General features: G+C 61.4%; 1 protein-coding gene across 2 annotated transcripts in view; it reads left to right on the top strand.

Annotated features, from left to right (window-relative positions):
* NTN1 (netrin 1) overlaps positions 1–19,167 on the top strand; it is a 183,062-nt gene extending 163,895 nt beyond the window's left edge. For both annotated transcript variants that reach the window (XM_079903748.1, XM_079903747.1), the window contains 2 exons: positions 5,310–5,384; positions 18,834–19,167. In XM_079903748.1, coding sequence (XP_079759874.1) covers positions 5,310–5,384; positions 18,834–19,162 — 404 coding nt within the window. In that variant the 3' untranslated portion in view covers positions 19,163–19,167. The remainder of the gene's footprint in view (positions 1–5,309; positions 5,385–18,833) is intronic.
* Positions 19,168–19,648: the final 481 nt, after the last annotated feature.

The raw sequence follows: 19,648 nt of genomic DNA, 5'->3' as shown, positions 1-19,648 counted from the left end.
TCAGTTTTTCAGTAGAGGTGTTGAATCCATTTACATTCATTGTTTTGCTTTGAGATCGTGGCTCTTCTGTGATTTGAATTTATCCCAGTTGCCTCTACCCTGTTTCTTCTCTTCTCTGGTGTTTTGTGGTTATCTTTGGGTTTTTCAAAGGCACTGTTGGATCTAATAGCTCTTATTTATCAGAGTCAAGCATCAAATGGCATCTTTTGTGTTCTGCTTACTTAAGACAAAAGTTGTATTCCCCGCCTCGTTCTCAGTTTTTTTTAATATCATTTAAAGTTGCAGGTTAAATTTGTATACTTATTTATACATACCTATACATTGTCTGATGCTCCCTTTCAAACATTTTAAAATTATTTTGATCTTTGCCTTCACTCTTAGAACCAAATTGGAAACCTCTATGTCCGCTGGTTTCCGTGCTCATCACCAGTGTGTTCATTCCATGACTTTCCCCTTTTACATTCTTATTTTTGATCCATTTCATAGTTGATTGGAAAACATTCTCCAGTGTTCCTCTCAAAAAGGATACGTGGTTGAAAGCTTGCACACTAGAGAATGTCTTTGGTTTACTGTGACCTTCATACATAGAAGACAGTCTAGCTAGGTATAAAAATCTTGGATCTCAAAGTTTTCTCTCCTCACAACCTATAGACACTGCTCCATTGTCATCTGGCCAGCTGCTTGTTGATTTTAAATCTGAATCGATTTTTTCCTCATCCTGGTATTTCATATGTTTTGCAAAGATGTACGTGGGTGTGTTGGTCTTTTATCCTTGATTTTTTTCCAAAAATTCAGCTCATCCTTTCCTTCCTACATAGGTTGGCCTTCAGCTGAGGGATCCTATCTTTGGTCTCTGCTGCAGTTTTCTCCCAATTATATGCCATCTCTCCACTTTCCCTCTTCTATCCCTATCATTTTCTCTTTCACAGCTTCCACGTCTTTATCCTTTTCCTCTAAATTTTGTGAGGATCTCTCCAGTTTACTCTCCATGTTTTGGAATCTGTTTTTTACAGTATTATTTCTCTTGACTGCTTCCAAAGTCGATTTTAATTGTGCTCCTAGGCTTTTAGATTTAGGTTTTTCCAGCTCTTCTTTCTTTCGTGTGTCACCCTTTTTGTATCATCACGTGGCCTTTTCAGCTCGGCCTCGTTTTCCCATACGGCTTTTTCTCTCCTACTTCATAGAGGCTGTGTCTTTTTAGAATTTTTTTTGAGCCTGACGCACCCATTCAGTTTCATATCGTCTACGGCTGTTTTTGAGCTACGGCGACAGTTTGAATAGTTGAGACAGAGACCGTATGGCCTGCAAAGCCTGAAATATTTACTGTTTGGGACTTTGCAAAAAGATTTGCAGATCCCTGGCCTAGTGTGACAGCTGGATTCCCACTCCAGCCCCAAGCTGGATGGCAAGGGAATGCATCCCGCTCCCTCTGCAGTTCCTAATCCCTCCCAGCCTTTCTCCTCAATCCGCTTCTGCTCTGTGGAGGTGGTGTCCTTCTGTCTCCACTGCCTGACTTCCTTGTTCTCTGCATCAGTCATTTAGATAAAAACGTGAGTTCATGTACCCACTGCAAACACAGTCCTTCCCGTCCATCCATCCCCTTCCTTAAGCCTCCCTTCTCCGGATCTGGCTCCACCCTGGGGCCCCCACCCACTTCCTGCCCATTCTTTCTCCGGTTGTTGTCTCCCTGTCATCTTCCCTTTTTTTTCCCAGGATTTTTCTGTTCATCAGACAAAGAGCTCTGTCCTAAGGTAAGACCTGGACAGGTTTTGCTTGTTCTACCACCATCTGCCTTTAATTAATAGAGATTTTGCTCCCAGATTCCAGCGTTGGGTCATCTGTCAGTTTAGTTTTTGGCATTAGTGTGAATTTTCTTTTTTTTTTTTTTCATTGTCTGTATAGCTATTTTGGAACAAAACAAGGAGAGGAAACGTGGGTAGCTGCAAGTAGATGCCATTCTGAAGGAGTCAGAGATGCATTTTAAAGCTGCGTTTGGTCCATCTGGAGGCAGCCTCCGTAGCTGTGTGTGTGTTTGATGACAGATGAAAATTCAGGAACACTTTCCTTATCCAGGGACCTCTTGTCCAGTGACCTCAGTTCTCTGGAATACACCCAAAGAGTCAGCACGCAGCCAGAGAGCTGCCATGGTGTCCGTGCTCTGAAGGAGCAGTTCAGTCTCTCATTCCAGGCCTGTTGACCCATGCTTTACCTACAGTTCGAATAACCTTAGTCTTTCTGTTTTCCTAGCTCACAGCTAAATCAGAATCAGCAAATTGGAAGGGAGAGGGGACAGTTTACAACAAGCACACTGACCTGATGAGAATTGCTGGCTGACAGAAAGGAAAGACGTAAGACCCACATAAAAAATAAACAACAAACCGAATACAGCTGTAGATGTGTACATGTCGAGGCTGGTACCATTTCCCGCAAGGACGAGCGGCTGGAGGTTGCCCTGTGACCCCAGTTTGAGTCAGCAGTCACCCCTCTGAGCCTTTCCTCTGCCAGCCGGGGTCCTCCATACGAGTCTTGGGTGCAGAGACTGTCTCCACCTCCTACGACTACAGTTGGCTCAGACAGTGGTTCTGAGCCTGGTTGCACATTAGACTCAGCTGGGGAGCTTTAAACATCTGGACACGCAGGCTGCCCCCTAAACCAGTGAAATCAGAATGCTTCTGGGTCATTCCAGAAGCCTGGGTTGGGAGCCAGGCCGTCAGGAGCACAGGCAGGGGTGAGAGCGGTGCCACGTGCCTCTCTAGTGCCCTGTGAGTGGCTCTCGTTATTGAGGGGCAGACTTGGTATTCATGGGGGCAACTGTGATTGTCACATGGGGTCTGGAGCTGGATCTAACCGGGCAGTGACGGATGCCACGCATTCGAGGATGGTTTCTGGCCCAGGTGGATACTTGGCTCTGAATAGGACGGAGTGATGGAGAGGGAAGGGAGGGCTGGAGGTGCAGGGCCCGGTCCTCCCAGGGGCCGTCTCCCCTCCAGCCCACAGTGCACTTGGGCCTGGCACCCTGGCACCTTTGTCAGCTCTGCTGTCCTGTCTGAGGATGGGAATCACGGTGCCTTGCTTACAGGGCTGCCTGGAGGCTCTCTCCAGGGCTGAGTCTCCATACTACAGAGGAGACAGGGCAGGTGATTGACTGGAATGCAAGTACTGACGAGGGCCAAAAGGAAAAATAATGAGAAAGCGATGAGAGTGAGTTCAAGGCCGTCCCTGCAGTGACGTCACCGGCACCACTGGCATTCTAGTTCTGTCCCGAGTGGAAGACAGCAGGCAGGGATCCCCGCCAGCTTGCTGGGGGACGCCAGGACTTAGGTACGGCCTGCGTTCAGCCCCCGTAGTGGCTTTGCCGTGAGCGCCATCTGCCCCTGGGATGGCAGAGATGTGGCCGAGAGCGGCCGTTCCCAGCAGTGAAGTGTGCAGTGCCATGCGGGGCAGGGGAGCGGGGGGCGGTGCCCCTGCCTGTGGGTTTGGGCCACTCCACTCACTGTCACCTCATGTGTCGACCCCCCGGGCTTGGCCCCAGTGGAATACAGGCCGCTCTCCCTGGATGCCCCAGCCCCTGCCTTCCACGAGGTCCTGACTCCAGTAAGCCACCAGCTGGCAGGAGGGGCTGGTACTGAGGACTCCATTGCCTCCAGACAGGGCATCCGGGTGTGGGGGGGAGAGGTCCAAGGCCTCTGACCCCTGGGGGCAGGACGGGGGGCTGTTCTTCCCCACTTCCGGTGACTGGTTCCTAGTGGGGTGCCCCAGGAAGCTGGCTCGGGGGGCAGCAGAGGGCTGCCAGGCCTGCGGCTCCCAGGGCGACAGGATGGAGCTGTCTCAGCTTTAATTAGGACCTTGAAGGAGGCAGCCGCCTCCCATGGTCCAGAGGCTGACTCTGGGGTGATCTCTGAATATTCCCTGCAGATCTGAGTGATGGTTTGGGGGGACAGGCGGCCCCCTGCCCTGGCCTTGTCCTGTACTCCCACACTGACCACTCCTCACCCCCACCCTGGCCTTGGTTTTCCCCTTTGCAGGATGGGGGGCTGGCCCCTGCTCCTGGAGCAGTCACGTGTACGTGTACGTGTGTGTGTGTGTGCGTGCGTGTGTGTGTGTGTGTGTCTGTGTGTGTGTGTGTCTGTGTGTGCGCGCGCGTCCTCCGCAGCCCCGGGGCTGGCCTGGCCGCTTCTCCGTGCCGGCAGTCTGGGAGTTGCTGGAATGCCAGGCGTTGTGCGTCCCCAGCTCTGAGCTGAACGCCTCGTGCTTATCGAGGGAGAACCCATCGGTGTTTACCGAGACTCAGCGTAGCATAACCACGAGTACAGTGATCTTGGCATCTCAGACTCGAGTGCAAGGCCCAGCCTCGCCACTTGCTAGCTGTCTGGGGTGCACTGGGCAGGCGGCCTCCGTTTCCTAGTCTGTAGAATGGGAATAATGCCCGCAGATCAAAGAACGGTTGTGAGAATTCAGTGGGAGCCAGCATGTTGAGTGGTGGTGCAGGGCGGGCTGCAGTGATTTATGGGGCCTCTGTCGTGGGCTGGCTGTCATGCCAAAAGCTGACGTGTGAACGCAGATATGGCAAAGCAATTGCATCACCTTATCTGAAGAGAAGGAAGAGCTGGCAGGGAGGCGGCCTGGGGGGACCGGTGCTGGAGGTTTGCATCTGCTGGGCCGACAGAGGCCACCCCCAGGGGAGGCAGGCCCCAGGGCGTCACATATCCTGCCCGGCTCGCACTGGGACGTCCCCGAACTGATACCCGGCAGACGCGGGCCCGGCGGCCTTGCCTCTCAGCAGTAGGGCCCATTAGAACTGAACTCTTCTTCGTGGGGCATTTTATTTGCACACTCCAGTAGAGTGGACACCAAAGGGGTTTTCTAATGCTTCATGGGCTGCTAATTTCCTCTGTGACCTCTTTTGTTGGGGCCTGACCCCAACCAGAGGCTGCTCGCCACGGAAGCCAGCGCCTGACACAGACCCGGGGTGCGGGGTGACAATGAGGCCTCTATTGGCTTTAATCAGGCTCCGGGTGCATCTTAAGAACAGGGGGAATTTGTGTGGCGCTCCAAAGCCCTGGGTGGCACAATACGGGAGCCCCCAGAGTCCCTCACGGAGGCCGGGGGGCCGGCGGGGGTGGTCAGGCGGGGGCCCTTTGTCCCAGCGCCTCTCGAGGCCAGGACGCCCTGAATGGCCGCCCGCGCGGCCTGGCCCCTTGGGTATCACAGGCCACTGGGTATTTAGGGAGGTGGCCTCCCACCCGGCCTGGCAGCCTATTCTTCGCCCGCCTAATTAGGTTTTGTCTGTGCTCTCCCCTCCCCTGCAGACTGTGATTCGTACTGCAAGGCCTCCAAAGGGAAGCTGAAGATTAACATGAAAAAATACTGCAAGAAGGACTATGGTGAGTGAGAGCCCCTTGTCTGGGGAGGGGGAGGGGGAGGGGAGAGCACCACGTGACCAGCGAGGGGCTGGGGTTGGGGCGCAGGTGGCCCTGCGTGGGTGTTGCTCACAGAGTCCCTGGGACCCGACGGGAGCCGAGTGGGATGGGTCCCACGCCCAGGAACGTCCCAGCTCTTCCCCCTTGGCGGCAGGTGGTGTGAGGGGTCATAGGCGTGTGGGCAGGGTTCTCCCCCTGGCCCTGCAGGGAGGCATCCTGGCCAGTGGGGCCTGACAGGCCTGGGATTCCCAGGCTTCTCTCTGCCGCTGAGGGGCCGTGTGGCTGTAGGCCAGTCACTTTACCTCTCTGGTCTTCGGTGCCCTCGTCCGTACTCATGGGCGTTCAGCCTGAGGCTCTGTAGCTCGAAGAGAGGTCCTCCGGGCATTGGAGAAAGGGAGGGCGCTTCCGTGGTGTGTTTAAGATGCCGATTGCAGAAGCCCGCTCCTTCCGAGGGTTGACTCCACCAGGTGGAGCTGGGTCGAGAATCTGCATTTAAGGCGGCTCGCTGGTGACTGTGACGTGTGAACACAGCCCCGCGATCCCTGAGGGCCCTTTTCAGCCGGGAGCTGGGGGGCTGCAGAGAGTCCCTGTCACCGGAGGCCTCAGGCTCCCTTCCTGGGAAGAGGGTGTCCAGTCCGTTCCCCCGTCTCCCCGGGCGCTGTCCACCCTGGCACTGGGGGTGGGGACCCCTGCACCCCTTCTCTGAATCCGCGTCGCCAGCCCTGCACCGCGCGGTGAGGATCTGGCTTTGTGGTTTCTGGGCCCTGAGAGTGTCCAGCCCGCTGGGGGCCTGGGCTGGCCAGACATCGCGATCCAGCTGCACTCCCCTCAGGATGGGGTCGGAGCGGCCGGTGGGTTTGGCGTGTCAGTTCCGAAGCGGCCAGGCTGTGGGCATCCCGTCCCGGAGCCCTCTGGGTCCATGATGAATTCCTAAAAAGCCTCTTTTAAGTGCTTGCATCCCAAGGCGGTGCAGAAACTCCTGACTTTCACGGGAAAACCAACTTTGATTTTGAAAGCAAACGTCGAGCTGGTGTAAAGATAAAGGAAGTGTTGTCTCTGACCCAGGGTGACAGCAGCCCCCAGAGGCCCCAGGTGGCATTGGATTAGGCTTGTGTGGTCCATGCTCATGGCCTGGGACCCTCGGCGTCTGCCAGGGACGGGAGGTGGGACTCGGGTGGGACAAAGGTGGGAGGACCCAAGGGTCGTGCGGTGTCCCAGGCTTAGGGCTGGGGGCCCATCGAGGCTGTCCAGGCCCAGAGAGCCAGGGTGACAGGAGAGCCCTGGGCCTGTCACTCTGCCACCGCTGCTCCCTTCCCCCGCAGAGCTGGGGTGGGGGTGGGGGGGGTGCGGAAGGAACAGGTGGGCCGCCTGGGGGGAGGGTGGTTTGAATTGGGTCTTGAAGCATCCTCTCTGCAGACGCTGGGGAAGGGGCCTGGGAGGAGGGGCGCCGCGCAGACCTCGTGTGAGGTGTTGCCTGCAGCTCCCCCTACCCCCGTTCTGCTCTTCCCGTGAAGAAAGGGAAGGTAGGACCTTTGTTTACAGTTACCCAATGGCGCCGTCTGCCTCCTGGTTCCGTGGGACTCATTTTGCGCTCTCTGACTTGTTTTCCTCCGTTGAATTCTGCCTCCCCTACCCCTGAGGTTGTGGGGGACACTTCGGCCCCCTCCGAGCTCTCCTGTCTCCTCCCACCCCCAGCAGCAGGCAGGTTCCTCTTTCTGCAGGAGGGGGCCTTGCCCCCTCTTGTTATATTCCCAGAGGGGCCCCCCTGAGCCCTGCCCCCGCTATGGGCCCCCCAGGGAACAAGGGCGGTGGCGCAGGGGGCTCGGCCTCTGGCCTCCTCTTGTCCTCTGCTGCCTGACTCCATCCTGGATTATCCGAGGGAAGCTGGTGTCCTAGGTACGGCCCCTGGCCCAGCTGGCTGAGGTGACTTGCCCAGCAGAGGCCCGGCCTCCCTGGCCGCCCCTCCCCCATCACGTTTATCCCCAGGGCCCCACGTGTCCCAAAACCAAGAGGGCTGAGAAGCAGCCCGGCATGCCCACCTTCCCAGACTTCATGGCGGCTTCACGCCACCTTCCCCCCCAGCTCCTGGCCCCGCGCTGCTACCAGCACACCGCCCAGGCGTCCACGTTTCTGCTGCGGGGCGAGATTTGAGGAGAGCAGGTGCAGGGGAGAAGCGGGGTGCCCCCGCAGGGCGCCGACAGGGTCCGGAGCTTTGATGTCCTCATCACTGACCCCCGGCCCATTGCCCCCGCCCATCCCCCAGAGGCTCTCGGAGGCGCGTTCTGGTCCCTAGCACGGTCTGTGATGCTCTCGGGGTTGCCTCAGAGTTGGGGAGCAGCCCACCCCAGCTCAGCAACTAGGCCTGCGTGTTCAGGCAGAAGACAGGACAAAGAGATGCCAGGAAGGGGATCACAGGGCCTTCCGCGCAGGGCTTGGCAGACCCCAGCAGGGTGGGGGCAGGCAGGGAGAGGCTTGTGGAGGAAGGAGTGAGTGGCACCCACAGGGGCTGGGCAGGGGGCATCGGGGGCTCAGCCCGGCAGCAGCCGCAGGCCTTGCTCTGAGGCCGGAGGCCAGGTCTCCCACCGGGGTCCACGGACCTTGTGGAGAATCTTCCTCGCATCCTGCTGGGCCCCTGGATGAGATGTGAGTGGAGGTGTGCCTTCCACGCCCGAGCAGACCTGGGGCAGGTGAGCGAGGATGGCGAAGGGAGCCGGCGGGCCCAGGAAGGCCGGGAGGGAGGCTGCAGGGGCCGCATAATCCCTGCTCTCTGACTGACACCCCGGCAGGGAGCCAATTAGGAAACACATTTCCTTCACTTTACAGCCAGGGCACTTGGACATTCTAGAAGCTGCTAATTAGAACCTGGTCGGGGAGGGGGTAGTGGAGAGCAGGCCCCGGGCCCCTTTCCTCCTCTGAGGCCAGCTCAGGAGTCTTGGTGTTGTACAGCGGGAGGACCTGGGTCTGGGGCTCCGCTGAGCCGGGCGGTGGCCAGTGGGCGGGAGGCCGTGGGGGGCAGGGGGCAAGGAATCACCCCGGCTGGCTTGGGGTCTGCTGGTCCTGCCCGTGTTCCTGGTGAGACAGGGCCCAGTAGGTGGGGGGAGGCCTCGGGGCCGAGCCGCCTTGTCTCTCTGCTCTGGGGAGACCCCGGGACAGGGAAGGGTAGCTGTTCCAGTCCCATCTGTAGGGAATGGGGCACTGGCCCCAGAATCCGGGGGCAGATTCCACACTTGCTCTGTGACTTTGGACCAGGCTGGGCCTGTTTCCTGATCTGTGCCGTGGTGGTGAGATCAAGGGGACACGACGTCCTTCTAGACGTGGCAAGGATGGTGGCCTCACCGGGCCATCTCCAAGGGGCAGGGGTCCGTGGTGGTGCTGTCGTTGACGGCCCCCCTCTCCTGGGCCCACCTCAGTCCTCTGTTGCCCTCTAGGGGAATCCGGCTCACCTTGCAGATGCTGAGGAAGCGCCCGTGGGAAGGCTCGGGGCGGGGCAGTTGCACATGGAAGACGGTGTTTGTTGTTTCCTAGCGTGTTAGCATTTCCTGCCGACTTTCCAGGAAAACCTAGCCTAGAGGGGCCCTTCCTTGGCGTAAATGCTCCCAGCAGGCATGCGTAGGTGTGTGCATGTGTGTGTGCGTGCCTGAGCGTGCACGCGTGAGCGTATCCACGAAGCCCGCATCCGCTCGGCGGCGCCCACGCAGGCAGAGCGCGTGCGTCCCTCCTGGAGTCGCGGGCTCCACGGCGCGTCTACCCAGAAGCCCGGGGCTCCAGAACCTCGGTGGGTGTGTACAGAGTGACGCCGTCCCCGGGGCGTTTACCGTGGGGATGGTGCACACTTGGCCGAGGCCTGGCAGTGACTTCAGGCCGAGACACCCCTCGGCTGGTGTGGGGAGTAGACTTTCTAACCCCTGGCCCGCGTGGAAGAGGGGCTGGCCTGCCCCTGCCCCTCAGCCTCCCTCCCCCCGCTTCCTCTTCGCTGGTCCCTGTGCTCCTCGGGAGGCTCCACTGTCTGGTCCCCACTCACCTCCTGGTGTTCGCGCGACCTCCCCTCGGCTCCCGTGGCCCCTCTGCGTGGGCACCGCACACACGTCCCAGGAGGTCCTGCCCCCTCACACGCGTCCCCACCTCAGCCAGTCCCTCCTCGGGCACTCATTAGGCGCCGGCTGCGTGCCCCCTCCCGTCCCGGGTGCTGGGCTTACAGAGACGGAGGAGACACAGGCTCGGCCCTCCAGGAGTTTCCAGAATCAGAGGGGAGATGCGCACACAAATGACAGCATGGACGGGAGACGTGTGGCCAGGGTCCGGCCTGGGGTGGGACGAGAGTGGGGCCTGGTCCCTCCTCCAGGGAGGGTGTAGAGGGAGGGCTTCCTGGAGGAGGGAGCGCAGGTAGCCAGTGCTCACGGGGCAAAGCAGGGCTCCCAGGCAGAGGGAGCAAAGTGTCTGAGCACAGAGGGAGGAGCAGGCTGGGGAAACGGGAGAAGAGGGAGTGTGGAGGTGCTGGGTGCAGGGCTGGAGGCCAGGGAGGCTGGGCGAGACGCTGCTGTGGGCCTCGGCAGCCGGGCTCTCGTCCGCGTGCAGGAGCCACTCTGAGGCCACCGAGAGCCAGTCCCGCTCACGTTGGCACACGGGGACTGCCACCCGTCTCTTCTTCCTCCCTGGGATGCAGAAGTGGGGCGGTGGGGGGAGGCGGGAGGAGACAGACAGCTCGCTTTCTGAAAGGTGAGATCATCTCATTTTTGCCAGTTCTTGGAAAAAGGATTCGTTCCCAGAAATGTTTATTAGTCACCCCTTTTGTTGAACGACATTTTGGCACCAGCAGATGGAAAATCAGAATGCTTTTCATAAGATGGTTTGTCTCGAGCATTCCTCCCGCGATCCCTCAAGGATGGTTTCTGAGGATACAGCTCGAAGCGGAAGTTCTGTTGGCATCTGTGGGGAGGAGCTGGGTTCATGAGGTTGTGCGTGTGCACATGCGTGCACGTGTGTGCTTTCTTGGGGGCCCCGGCAGAGGTGGGCCTGGGGACCTAAGCGGATCCCCGCCCCTGAGAACCCTGTACCTCCTGGGTCAGTGGAAACCCCAGAGAAGAGGCCTTGCCAGGCCGGTGTCTGTCCCTGCCCTGCAGGCCCCGGGTGGGCACCTCACAGCCTTCATTCTCACCCTTAGCGAATCCTCAGAAACGCCTGTGAGGGAGGGCTTTTCACTCCTGCCGTTGGGATGCTGAGACTCAACGAGGTAAAGAACACTCCCAGACCGGGGCCTCCGAGGCCTGAGGCCCTTGTGCTCCCAGCCTGCCCCCCGTGCCAGGGCGCTGAGCCTTGGGCAGCAGAGCGGGTGCAGCCCCCCTTCGAAGGCTCATGGACTGGTTCCCCCACGGGACCCTTGACTCTTGGCTCCTGAGAAGCTGCAAAGACGTCTCCGTGGGGATGAGCAGGCGTGGTTACCGCGGTGTTGGGGTGAGCGTCGGGCAAGCGGGGCTGTCGGAGACGAGACGTCGGGCACAGTGGCGGGGTGGGCGTGGCCATTCAGCCGCGGGCTCAGCCCGTGCGGTGGAGGGAGGTCACGGGCGGGTCCGTGATGGAGGCTGGGGAGGCCGAGCCGGCAGTGGAGACGATGCTGGTGGCGGAGTGACCGCGGATTCGCGTGGAGCAGGTGTAGGCGGTGGGCACGGCCCTTGTGGGCTCTCGTCTGGCTGCTCAGGCCGGGATGAGGTGAGCGGGGGTGATGGGGAGAGCCTCACAGCTCAGGCCTGGACAGGGACACGGGGCCTCTAGGCAAACGGTGGCCTCTCCCCCTCTTGACACCCCCTGCCCTTCCTTTTCTCGACCTTGGGGTCAGTAGCTATTCCTGGTCAGGATCAGTCCCTTCGAGTAGGGAACACGGGCCCGGTTATAAACCCCGTCCTGGGGGCCCGGCTCCCGTGTCTGCAGCGGGCCGTGACATCAGGGCCTGGGGGTGGGCAGATGGTAGAGGGGCACCCTGGGGGCTGTCCCCCTCAGGGCAGTTAGCAGGGGCCGGGAGGCAGCTGGTGGTGATGGCTGGGAGGGGCCAGCTGCCCCAGCACTGTCCCCAGCTCCGGGGAGCGGGACGCAGCCCAGCTGGCAGCACGTGGCATGGCGTTTCAGGGGCTCACTGACCCTTCCCCGAGGGTCACCAGCCCCCTGGGGATCCTCCGATTTCCCCAGCCAGATGTGACCTCCCCCCTCAGAGTGCCAGCCCCATATGGAGGCCAGATGTGGAGCTAGGTCAGCATGAGGCAGCCTGAGGTCGCAGAATGCGGGTGACCACCAGGTTTGGCAGCGAGGGCCAGTGGGCCCCAGTGACAGCTCGACAGAGGCCCCTGAGCCCGCAAGGCGCTGCACCCATCGGGGCCTCCTGCCGCGCGAAGGGGATGACGGGCCACAGCTCTCCCCATCTGTGTGGAGACACAGATGGGAGCCCAGAGCCTGGGCCTCCAACCTCTGCCGCCCCAGCAGCTGCAGGGTGCCAGGCTCCAGAGGGACCTGCTGGGGCCCTGTCTGTTCCCCTCCCCGGAGCATCCTCTTCTCTGAACATCCTGTTTTTAGAAAGGAGGTGTGGGTAGGGAAGGCTGTCTGATGGAAGGTGTCTTCTCCCATCTCACAGACTGGGACACCGAGGCTCGAAGTCGGGGGTGGGGGGAAGGCGGGGATCTGTCCAAGGTGCCCGGGGACACGGGCCGCCTTCCCCTACAGACAGGCAACACTTGTCTTGTCCCCGCTCACCAGCCACCTGTCTCCAGGATCACAGAGCACTTCTCCCACTCACGTGGGGCTCGGATGGGCACCTTTCCCCAGTGGGATGGATCTCGGGGGTCTTGACACCCTACTTCCCCGGGGTTAGAGCCTTTGGCACGAGGACTCCAGTACCGTCGCTATTCCTGGGGTCTTCCCACACCTGCCGCTTCACCTGCTTGTGTGAGGCTCAGGCTGACAGGAGGTGGGGACGCCCCGAGAGTTCCCCCGCCTCTGAGCAGCCTGGGCTACCTGCGGGAGGCAGGCCTGGCCTGAGGTCAGAACAGCTTTTCAGAGGCTCGCGCAGGGTCACCCCCGGAGTGGGCGCCTCCGCCAGCAGGGCTCTGGTTAGGATCCTGCTTTGGCCCCTGTTTCCGGGCCTGAGGCCCCCTCTCTGGGTGTTCTTGGGGAAGCAGCTTCCATCCCTTGAGGGTGGTTTGACTCTTTGGAGCTGAGCGAGTGCCGTGTTCAGAGGGTGCAAGGGGACCAAAGTTGCTGCTGGACGCCCGCCCTCCAGGACAGGGCTCCACGCACGGTGTCCTGGGTGCCGGCCCAGCGCGGGAGGAGGGGCTGCTCTGTGTAGAGGGTTTGCTGCCGACGGCTGTGGCAGAACCGTTGCGTGGGGGCCCCGCTGAGGAGTGGGTACGAACTTGCAGCCAGGATGTGAGGCCTGGAGGCGCGGGGTCTGGGCTGAGGCCACGGTGGGGAGGCTGACTCTCTTGCCTGTCCTCCTCCAGAGGCCGAACTCCACTGATGGTGGGAACCGACCTGGGGGACTTCCCCAGCCCCACCGTTGCTGTGTGTGTGTGCGTGTGCGCGTGCGTGTGCGGCATGGGGGGCAGGTGTGGGAGGTGGGGCATCTCTTGAGGCGTGTGAGGCCCACGGGGGAGGGCAGGGAGCCTCAGCCGTTCTCCGGGGTGGCACTGTGACAGCTGGGGCCGTGCCCATGATGGGTGTAGGCACATGCACCGGATCAGGAGTTGCCTGGGCCGTTTCGGTTGCTTCTGGCTGGGAGGGGGCACCCGGGGCGTTCTCCCTCGGGCTGACTGCAGGGGAGACCTGCCTCCACGAGGAGAGCACCCCGCTGGGGCAGGGCAGGGCCCAGCTCCACTCTCCTGCCTGAGCCTCTCGCAAAGCCGGGCAGCCAGTCTCCTGAGCGCATCTCGCCTGGGGGCCGGGGGTGTTGGCAGGGTCAGACCAGGACCATCTCCTAGGGCAGAGGGCCAGTAGCCTCCCCGGAGCCCGGCTCTCTGATTCCCAGCTCTCCTGAGGGCCCCCTCTCCAGGGAGCCCCCGGCATCAGTCCCAGGCACCTCACCCCCTCCCCTCCCCAGAACAGAGCCCAAGCACTGGGACCCAGCAGGGGAAGCAGGGGAAGCTGAGGCCGCCTCTGTTGCTGGTGGTCTTAGAGAGAGGGGCATACCATTGCTGCTTAGGCTGAGGAGGGAAAGGGGGAGCCTTCACCAGCCCCGAGCTGGGTGTCCGCACTTAAGGTCTGAGGGTGGGGCCTTGGTGGGCGGGGCAGCCCCGGGGTTCCTGAGGACTCCGACTGGGGGGGGGGTCTGACCACAGCACGCCTCCAGCCCTCCACCGGGCGGGGCTGCCGTGCCCCCGCCACAGGTTAGCGTCCCCGCGAACAAGGCTTGGCCCTGCTCGCCCGTTTCTGACCTTCACAGGGAGCTGGGAAACATGTGGTCAGAGCTGCACTTCACGAAAGCAGCTGCAACTCATGACACGCTTTCCGTGCCGGGAGATTTATGGGGCCGCGTGGTTTTAATGGTTTCTGTGGGGCTAGTGTCCTCCCCCACTTCGTCCTGGCTGCTGTCTCAGAGGCAGATGGGCGACAAGCTTTCCCTGGCTGCACGGGCCCAACAGGAAGGTACGGCTGACCACCCAAGCCTCCTTGGGAGGGGCAGCTGCTGGGAAGCCCCCGGGGACCCACGCCGAGCAGCCCATAAATCTGGGAGACCTCCAGGAGGCAGGAAGCCTCCATGCAGAGGTGTCCCAAGCTGGAGGGGAGAGGAGACGGGCGCCCCCCTCACGCCGTCCCCCCATCCCCCCGGGGTCTGAGCCTCGGCCACGGCCCCAGGCCCCACCCAGCAGCTCATCGTCTCGGGCTGCGCCCCGTGGATGTGCACTAACTGTGTACTCCTCGCTGCCCTAGCAGCTGGCCTAGAACCTGGCTGGCCAGGATCTCTGATCCCGGCAGGACGTCCCCGAGACCTGCAAGCGGGCGTGGGCCTCAGTCAGCCCAGTGCCGCCGCCTGTCACACACTGTCCAAGGTGGTGGCAACGCCAGGTCGTCGAAGGGCCCAGAGCTGACAGACTCTCGGTCTCCTGGGCCGGAGGTGGGGAGGGAGGGAGGATTTGAAAGGACAGGGGCTCTGGACTGAGGAGGGGGCTGCCATGGGGCCGCGTGGCCCCCTTTGGGCCCTGGAGCGCCCCACTTCTCAGCTTGCCTCTGCCGGCGCTGGGACTCAGTGCAGGTTGAGGCACCCCGGGAAGGATGGCCAGAGGTCTGCGCCTACGGAAGGACACACGGGGGCCTCGGGCTGAGCCACGAATGGGGCTGAGAGGACCCCCCGGGCTGGCTGAGGCCTGCGGCCTGCCTCCCCGCCCCCCGCCCCGTGGCCAGGACCAGCCCGGTGTGGGCACAGGCCGTTCTCGCTGGCCCCCGGGGCCTGGCCCTCTGTCCCCCCCTCTCCCCCTTGGAGTCACGGCTCGCCCTCGAGGGCCAGGCCTCTGCCTAGGGTTGGAGAGGTGCGTGCCCCTAGTAGCCAGGAGGCTGGCTGGAGGGCGAGCAGGGGAGATCAGTCCTCACGGCCCTGCCCTGGTGGCCGAGGAGGGCTCCTGGCACAGGAGGCCTTCCCGTGAGCCCCGGACTTGCTGAGGGGGGCAGCTGCTCGGGGCTGTCTGCAGCTTCGCCGGAGCCCCGGGGCCCGCTGCAGGAAGGTTTTCCTACAGAAACTGGCAGCCCAGGGACCCAGCCTGGCCCGTGGGGTCCAGGGGCTGACTCCTCTCGCTCTCTGGAGGCTGCGCGCGCCCCTTGCTTTCCTTGGGCGCCCGCTCCATCCTGAGCTCTCAGTGTTTGGGTGCGCAGGGCTCAGAGGGAGGGTGGGCAGGCATGTAGGTGTGGACCTGAGACGGGGATGTTCATCCTGAGTGCGGGGCCCCGGCACCAGCAGGCGGGGGCAGCCTCCCCTCCCGGCCAGTCCCTCGTCTGCGCTTCAGAGTCTGGCCCCGGGGGCTTTGTGCTGGGACCCTCCCTCTTCCTGTGGGGGGTCTCGGCACGCCTCTTACCGCTCGGTCTGATATGGTCTGATCTCACCGTTTGTCTTTCTGAGGGTCGTCTCATCTGCCTCGTTTCTGAATGAGGGATGGGGGATCCTCCCTGTGAGGCCAGTTTAGGACAGCGGTGCAGGGATGGGGACTTAGGACTGAGGGTCGTTGGCCTGGAGTGAGCGTCGTGTGGGTGTAAGGGGCACACCCTCGGGGACCATGGGTCCACGGCCGCTGCACCAAGTGCCCCCTGCAACCCCAGTTGGGCGGTGCCACAGGCCCCCAGGAGACCCCGGTCATTCCTGGCTCCCAGGCAGCAGGGATCAGAGGTGGCAGCCGAGCCCTGCGTGCTCCCCGAGGGGGCCGAGTGGGTCTGCCTGAGGTCACAGTTCCAATGTGTATTTGGAGTATTTTCAGCCGTGTGTGCACTGCGGGGACTTGGCCTGCGCACCGTGTGTGCAGCTCATACTTGGTGGGCTGTGTAACATGCAGAGGCGTTGCCAAGGGCAGCGGAAATGTGGCCTGTTTCCAGCATAATCCCATGAATCTACCGCCACCCGCCCCTGCCCCCGGCCCCGTGCCGTCCCAGCCCGCTGCCGGGGCGCTGCTGGCGTGGGAGGACGGCAAGGACCCGTGCTTCGTCCCCATCGACCTGTGTCCACTGCTTCGGCCCCTGGATGCTTGGGGACAGCAAGGTGTCCAGGGCCAGATCCCCCTCCGGGCTGCGTCCTCAGTGCTAGGTGGGTCCCCCTTGGGCTGGGGAGGGAGAAGGGCCTCTGGGGGCCAGCCCGGGGCCTGAGCTTGTCCAGAGAGCTCTCTGGCCTCACCAGCTCTGCCTTCCCACCTGGCCCTGAGCTGAGGCCCAAGACCCCGAGTCTCTGATTCCAGTGACACGAGTTTGCTCACGCGGCCAGAACAAAGTACCCTAGACTGAGGGGCTCAAACAACAGAAACTCATTTTCTCCCAGTTTGGGAGTTTGGAAGTACTGGATCAAGGTGTCGTCAGGGTTGGTTTCCTCTGAGGCCTCTCTCCTGGGCTCGTAGGCGGCCGTCTTCTTGCTGTGTCTTCACGTGGTCGTCCCTCCGTGCGTGTCTGTCCTAATCTCTTCTTAGGAGGACTCCAGTCATATTGGATTAGGGCCCACCCTTTATAACTTCCTCTTAAAGGCGTTAAGAGGTAATTATCTCCAGATACTGCCACATTCTGAGGCACTGGGGGTTAGGACTTCAATGTATTAATTTTGCCGGCGGGGTGTGGGGGGGAGATACACAGTTCAGCTCTTAACACCAACATGTGATCAAAGCCACGTTCTCACCAGAGGTGCTTCTGCAGCATCCTTGTTGGCCACCCCAGCCCACCCTGGCTGGGGGGACACTGTGGCTGGGCCGGGGGTCTGAGGTCCTGCACAGGCAAACAGCTGCAGCCTGGGGGAGGCTCATTCTGTATTCAGCTCAGTCCCAAGGAGAGGAAACCGGGGCTCTCGGGGATGCTGGGGACGGCTCCCCGTTTGCTTAGCTGAGGGGCACGCAGTTGCCACGGTGACCTCTATCTGCAGTCAAACACATACAGAGCCCAGCCACTTCTCCAGGCTGGAGGGCTCCCCACCCCCACCTCAGAGTTCACACTGAGTGTTGAGTCCCTTGGTGACAGAAACATGGAAACGGTTGCCATGGCAGCCATTCTTTGGAGCCCTCAGACTGGAGTGCAAAGTTGAGGATGCCCAGGAACAGCTGAAATGAAAATATGGGAAAATGCACCACTTCCCTCGCCCAGAAGGATGAGTCAGAGGGCGTTCGGTGGAGGGCCCAGCCGTCCCTGCCCCTTCCCATCACCCCGGGGCTAAGTGTGGGCACAGGAGGGGAACGGGGAGGGCCTGGGGAAGACCTTGAGAGAGGCCAGCCAGGCCAAGCTGTGGGTGGGCCCAGTGCCCAGAGCGAAGTGGGCAGGTGATTACCTCATGGCATTCCCTGGGGACATGTCCTCGTGGCTGGAGCGCACCTTATTTTGGTCCCTTCACCTGTAATCTGGGGAGACAAGCTCCTTTCTCAGGCGGGCTCAGGTCCAGATCTTCAGCCTGTCCAGGGGTATACAGGACGTGGTGGCAAGGGGAAGGCGCCATGTTCTGACGGGGGGGAAGGAGTCCAAGTTTCCCTCGGACGGGGGTTAGTACAGCAGAGACCTCTGCACTTACCCCTGGAATGGTTGTGTGTCTCTCCCACCATCACCACCACCACCAGAAGTTCCCCAGGTAGGCTCCATGGGGCTCTGGTGCCTTGAGATGCACCAGCCAAAGGGTCCTGCAGTCAGTTGTTTGGGAAGCAAACACGCGCGTGTCTGCACACGCTTTGTAGATTAAAGGCTCAGAAAAGTCCTGCACTAAGGCGACTTCCTTTGTTTAAGCCAGTATTTTCACATATTTGAGCAAAATCCCCCCCCCCTTAAAAAAGTATGTCCTCCTTTTATGAAGTATCTCTTAATATCCTGCAGCAAGAACACCTGTTAACGTTTACTAGAGCACTGATTCTCAAAGCGTGTTCCCTGGACCCACAGCATCTGGGAATGTGTGAGGTGTGCGGTCCTGGGCCCCAGTCCACATCTATGGAATAGGAAATTGGGGTGAGGCCAGCCATGTGTTTGACGAGCCCTCCAGAAGTTTCTGATGCCTGCTCCAGCTTGAGAACCCCTTCTACTCAGGGAAGGAGGAGCAGAGAATTGAAAGGGAGGGGAAGGGCCTGAGGACTGGGGGAGGATCAGGAGGCCAGGGAGACGAGGCAGTCTGGCAGGGATGGGAGGCGGGCAGCACAAGGACCCTGGACTCTGGAGGAGACGCTGCAGCCACCCCGAAGGGCTGTTCAGCGTGCACTGCACCTGGGCACTGAGACCCCATTCTGGTTTTCTGAGATTGGATCAAGGGCAAGGCTGTATGTCTAGGGGTGTCATGAGGCTTGATGTTAAGTGACGGGGCCTTTGGAAATGCTCAGGGGGTACCACCTGAGGAGGTTCCCCAGAGCCTGTGCCGAGTGGCCAGTGCTATGCTCATGGAGGGCACCTACCCCGGCAGCTGGATTCTGCCCAGAGTTCTGGGGATGTGGTAAGAACCTACAGCACCTTCCTGGACCCTAAAGGGGCTTGTCCCCAAAGACAGTGCCGGGTGGCACCTAAAACACAGGACATACGGCTTCCTGGAACAGCGGCCTTGGCCCCAGTATCAGCTTTGCCACCACACACCCATTCCTAGTCGGGTACCCCATGCAGTCACTTCACTGCTCCGGGTCTTCTTTCCCTTCTCCATCAAACAGGCTGCCCCATCCCTGGCCCTCCTGGTCGCAGGAGCTCGGGGTCCAGGCGGCACCCGTGGCCCACCCTCCTGCCTGTGCTTCCTTGCAGCCGTCCAGATCCACATCCTGAAGGCGGACAAGGCAGGGGACTGGTGGAAGTTTACGGTGAACATCATCTCCGTGTACAAGCAGGGCACCAGCCGCATCCGCCGCGGTGACCAGAATCTGTGGATCCGCTCGCGGGACATCGCCTGCAAGTGCCCCAAAATCAAGCCCCTCAAGAAGTACCTACTGCTGGGCAACGCGGAGGACTCGCCCGACCAGAGCGGCATCGTGGCGGACAAGAGCAGCCTGGTGATCCAGTGGCGGGACACGTGGGCGCGGCGGCTGCGCAAGTTCCAGCAGCGCGAGAAGAAGGGCAAGTGCAAGAAGGCCTAGCGCGGCGGGTGCGGGGGGCAGCGGCGCGCCGGGCGGGCTGGGCGCCGGGGCCGGCGAGCGGGAGCGGGCGCCCCGCCACCGCGGCGGCGTGGACTTGGCCCGTGAGGGCTTTTCCAGCTGGGGGGAGGGTGGGGGCGGGGCCGGCGCGGGGCCCTCGGCGGCCCCGCCCCCAGCCCCGCCCCACTCCTCGCGCGCCCGGGCCCCGGCGGATTGAGGACGAGATTTAGCTACCTCACGGGTTCCCTCCAGAGCAGAGAGGCGCTCCCCCCGGGGCCGGGAGGGGGGCCGGGGCAGGCGGGCGCAGCAGCGCGCAGGTGGCCCACAGCGATGGGTAGACAAGAGCACACGAGGAGAACTGTGAACCCCCCAGGCCCACCGCCTGGCCAGCCCCCATCCCCCTCCCCCCAACACACAAAAACCCACACCCTTCTTCGGGAATTCCCACGGGAGCCCTGCTTGTGACAACTGGGGCCCCCTGTGCAGGGG

Source organism: Stenella coeruleoalba (assembly GCF_951394435.1).
Source record: "Stenella coeruleoalba genome assembly, chromosome: 19".
NCBI classification, from domain to species: domain Eukaryota; kingdom Metazoa; phylum Chordata; class Mammalia; order Artiodactyla; family Delphinidae; genus Stenella; species Stenella coeruleoalba.
The sequence above is the reverse complement of the archived record's forward strand: the minus strand, read 5'-3'. Positions and strand labels throughout refer to the sequence as shown.